The sequence below is a fragment of the Idiotropiscis lumnitzeri genome, chromosome 6, assembly GCF_059441095.1.
Source record: "Idiotropiscis lumnitzeri isolate Australia: NSW breed Sydney's pygmy pipehorse chromosome 6, RoL_Ilum_1.0, whole genome shotgun sequence".
Taxonomy (NCBI): Eukaryota; Metazoa; Chordata; class Actinopteri; order Syngnathiformes; family Syngnathidae; genus Idiotropiscis; species Idiotropiscis lumnitzeri.
In genome coordinates this window covers 15707039-15711346 of record NC_142396.1, presented here as the reverse complement: position 1 = coordinate 15711346, position 4308 = coordinate 15707039, and the positions used below count along the sequence as shown (strand labels likewise).

The following is a 4308-nucleotide window of genomic DNA, read 5'->3' as shown; positions in this document are numbered from 1 at the left end:
CATGTTGTCTTGTCCCTCTTTTGTGTGCTCCTTACACTTGCAATCAAATCTGCAATATGTCGCTACCAACAGGCGAGAGCTGGAACATGGATTCAGATCAAAATCATTTACAAGGTACTGGTGACAGAGAGCAGAATCAGCACTGATTCAATGTGCTGTCTGTATTCGCACGCCATCATCCCGACGTCTGTTCGTAGTCTCATTGGGATGGCACCAAGACTCTTGACAAACTTTGTAGAATTGTGAGGGACTACAGATGGATTGTTTGTTGTTCCACAAACAAAACAAATTCTTCTCCTTGAGAATTCAACTATAACAAGGCCATGCCAAAGGGTTTCAGTTTATCATAGCCATCCACATTCCATAATCTCGCTGTCTTCTGGCCATCGCCGAAACTTCCTATGTCAAAGTTTGGTAAATACAATATTAATAATATAAATGTAATATTAATAATTATTATTATTAATATAAATGTAATATTTTTTCACAAATCTATACTAGTGGTCATCACACATGTGTGTGATTTTTATATTACTTTTACAAGTTAAATGACCAATCAAGTATTCAAAATGGCGTGCAATTATTATAGTTTGTTTTTGGTCTGCTGAAGAGTGATCCTTTTGGAGGTAAAAGGATTCTAACCAACACTGGTGAGTTATGCAATTTGGTCTCATGGAGTTATACGTGCGTTTTATAAACCTGCTAATTCAATTAAATATATAAATTAGATAAGAGAATAAATAGTGAGATGGAAAATAATACGAAATAGGATATATAAAAACACATCACGTCGCTGTTCCGCAAGGTAAGAGTGGTCGTGTGTGTGTGTGAGAGTTCAGAATGGTGATGGCTCTCGGAAAGAAACTGTTTTTCAGTCTATTAGTCTTTGATTTGATGCACCTGTCGCGTCTGCCAGAGGGCAACAGGTCGAACAGGTTTGAGCTCGGGTGAGTATTGTCTTTGACGATATCGAGAGCTCTGCTGAGGCACCGGGTGGTGTAGATGTCCGACAGGGAGGGGAGAGCGCAGCCAATAATCCTTTGCGCTGTTTTGACCGTCCTCTGGAGCCTCACTCTGTCCGCCTCAGTGCAGCCGCTGTACCAGGTGGAGACACAGTACGTCAGCAGGCTCTCGATGGACGAGTGGTAGAAGGCCAGCTCAGAATTACAGTGTACTCCAAATCAAGAGTGGGGAAATTTGATGACCAGCTGGGACAACTTCAGTGTAATTTCCTCATACATTTGTTAGTGAGTTAGTAAAAACAGATTTATTAGTTTTAGTCAAGATTTAAAATTCATGTCTGATAGCAGACAACAGAAGTAGCACATACTGTTCATTTACCCCCCCCCCCTCAAAAGAAATACCTTTAATATAATCAATGTGTTCATTTAATGAGTCACAAAACTGGGATGTTTGTTTGATCCACGTTGTCCAATTATCGTATTATGGTTTGTAAGTCATGTGATTGTGCTATCATGACGCTGCTCTCTTATTGGCTTTTAGGGGGTCATAAAGTTGTGTGCTTGTCCATAAACATAGGGAAAGAAAAACCCAAAGGTTAGTGAGTGTTGGTGATCTTAAAAGACAAGGCAAGTCGATTTTGGAGTTTTAGATACACACAACTATCATGACATCCTGCACAAACGCCATAAAGAAAATGCTGCCGAAGGTAAGGGTATATGATAAACTGGATCCATCTGTAGATAAATAGATGTTAGATAATTATTTAATGATTCTCTTATTGACATATTACCTCTTGTAATATTCATTTTTGTGTCTGTTTGCTAATTTCTTCTAAAACTCCTTAGTTCTTTTATCTCCGTTTTTTTAGGTTGTTGTTTACCTTTTGCCTTCTTCAGAGTCACTGAAGAAGGCAAAAGACTGCCGAAACATGTCAGTTAAACAGCAACCTGAAAAAAACTGTCTGAGATAAAAGAACTAACGAGTTGAATTATAAATAAGAGACAGAAAGAACTTCATTCAGTTATGCTGATTTCTGTTGCGTAGACATATCTTCGTAACCATGTGGCCCATGAAATACATGCTGCATTGATCCATTTCAAAGACCTCGTTCCAATGATGGATAAATACAGTAAGAAATTTACCAAAAAAAACTGAAAAATATATTTTTTTTTTCATTGGATAGTTGTGGCTTTCACCAAGTACTCAACAGTCATGTTGCTTTGTACAGGTTACAATGACGGAACCACCAAGGTCTTGATGAGTCTAACGGGAAATATCCCCATCCTTTTTAAAGGTAATGATTCAACATTTTATATTGGGAGCAATAGTCGTTAAGTCCACTCAACAAAGCATTTCACCATTGTTGACAACTATAAACTGTCCCATACACTATGTTAGGTATGAGTTTCAACATCCCCATATGCGTGTGGCTTGAGGAGAGCTACCCTCAGTCGCCCCCCATCTGCTACGTCCGGCCCACGCGGGAGATGATGATCCTGCGAGGAAACTACGTTTCGGGCAATGGTGACATCCTGCTGCCATACTTGCAGGAGTGGAAGCAGGTGAGCAGCACATGTCAATAGTTTGCAGCTACCCATAGGGTACACTGACCCTCCTATGGCTCTCTCAGGGGAAGTGCGATCTGGTGAGCCTCCTGCAGGTGATGGTTGCCACGTTTGGAGACCTCCCTCCCATCTGTATGCAGCCTCATACTCAGCCTGCACAAGCGTCCTGTGAGTAAATGCCACCATACGGAACTAGATGTCTTAGCAAAAAATGCATCACAACCTGAAAGATAAAAGCAGGACCTTCACTGTGACAATGACCTCTTAGTTTGCATGCGTAAAGATTGCTGCATCTTGATTTTCATGAAAGTCTCATTTTGCCTGTTTTGGAATTTGGCACACCACTCTTGACTATTGTGGGCATTCTGGCCAATTGGGGGTATTTCCTGTGGAAATTCGGTTCTACGCCCAGCGGAACCACATCTAACTATTGCTGCGAGTTGTTTAATGTCATTTTGGCCAATTTGATCAGGGCACAGGCGGACAGATGCAGGTCCTCCCACACCCCAAAACATGCTTCTTGCTTTGGGAAGGTGCATTCGACTTAATAGGGATTACTTCAAAGGGAAAATGTATAGTTTATAGCTTGGACTTCAAAAAATGTCCATCTTTTGTGACACAAGTCCTGGAACCTTTCTGACGCATGTTGAACGCCAACCAGCGATAACATGACAATAGGTTCGCTTGCACAAGCCAAGCTCAATTCCAAGTGCTGTGTCGAGGACAATGCCCTCAAAAAAAACAATGATTCTCTGTGTTGGTTGACACTGTCAGAGTGACAGCTGTGTCTAATATTTCGGTAAAGTCAAATAGATAAGACGGTTTTATAGGAAAACAAACCCTTGACTGCTGTGAAACTTTTGTAAGCATACAGATGGCACGTAAAGTGTGATAGATGGGAAAAAAAGTAGCCAGGCTAAACAAGGAATATTTCCATGTACATTAATGTTTTGTATTTTTATACGTTTGTTTTGAATCAGAAAAAAATGAATCAAGTTAAGAAAAGCAACAACACCTTCTTCTTTGTCCTAGATGTACAGTCTGCAAAGAAATAACTGGGTCATGTCTGATCAAATGTGAGATTGTGTATGATGTTGTTAATAAACTTTGGACTTACCTGTCCTCAATACCTGTTTTAGGTTCATTGCAGTTCCACCAGCAATCACAGGTGCTTTCCCGGCCAGACGGCAGTTTGTGTTTGTCTTTATCAACAGAAGATGGCCAACTTGTCCTTCAAGGAAATGAAACCAGCTGTTAATAAATTTCAATATTGATTTGTTGCGTGTGATGCATATAATGTGCACAGTATCACATGTACATGATTGGTTGTTATATTGGTGTTGTTTGATTTATTTAACATTTTATCATTTTATAAATGATTTGCAATGTAAAAGTCAGTAAATTTGAGATGTATTGCCTCATCATATATATAAACAGAATCAACTTCATATGAGACCTGTGATATGTGTAATCTTGGTGTAAACAAATGTTGTTGTTGTTGTTTTGTTTTTTATATGCTCACATTTATCTAAACTGTAGTTTGATTTTAAATTTACAACCTAAAGCTGCGAACATCCACGCCCCAACCCCAAACGTCCCTTCTCCTTTCACAGAATGACGTAAATAAATTAATTTTTCAATGGATTTAGTTTCATTTCTTTGGGCTGTGTTATTGTGGAACTGTGTTTCAAATTTAAAAAAAAAGAGGACGTTTTTGGGATCCCGAAAAAAATAAAGGTGGGTACACAGTATTCAAAATTTAGGATCAGAATTTTTTTCT

General features: G+C 39.2%; 1 protein-coding gene across 6 annotated transcripts; it reads left to right on the top strand.

Moving 5' to 3' along the window:
- Positions 1 to 763: 763 nt before the first annotated feature.
- Positions 764 to 4092, top strand: LOC148335401 (tumor susceptibility gene 101 protein). 6 transcript variants are annotated; one of them, XM_088297644.1, is made up of 7 exons: positions 764 to 947; positions 1540 to 1669; positions 2008 to 2092; positions 2192 to 2257; positions 2362 to 2525; positions 2594 to 2696; positions 3668 to 4092. In XM_088297644.1, the coding sequence occupies exons 2-7, from the start codon at positions 1628 to 1630 to the stop codon at positions 3784 to 3786; spliced, it is 579 nt and encodes a 192-aa protein (XP_088153770.1). In that variant the 5' UTR covers positions 764 to 947; positions 1540 to 1627; the 3' UTR covers positions 3787 to 4092. The 6 variants fall into 6 exon arrangements, with proteins under 6 accessions (XP_088153770.1, XP_088153767.1, XP_088153772.1 ...); XM_088297641.1 differs by having other exon boundaries at positions 896 to 947; positions 1504 to 1669; XM_088297642.1 differs by lacking the exon at positions 764 to 947 and adding an exon at positions 993 to 1224 and having other exon boundaries at positions 1504 to 1669.
- Positions 4093 to 4308: the final 216 nt, after the last annotated feature.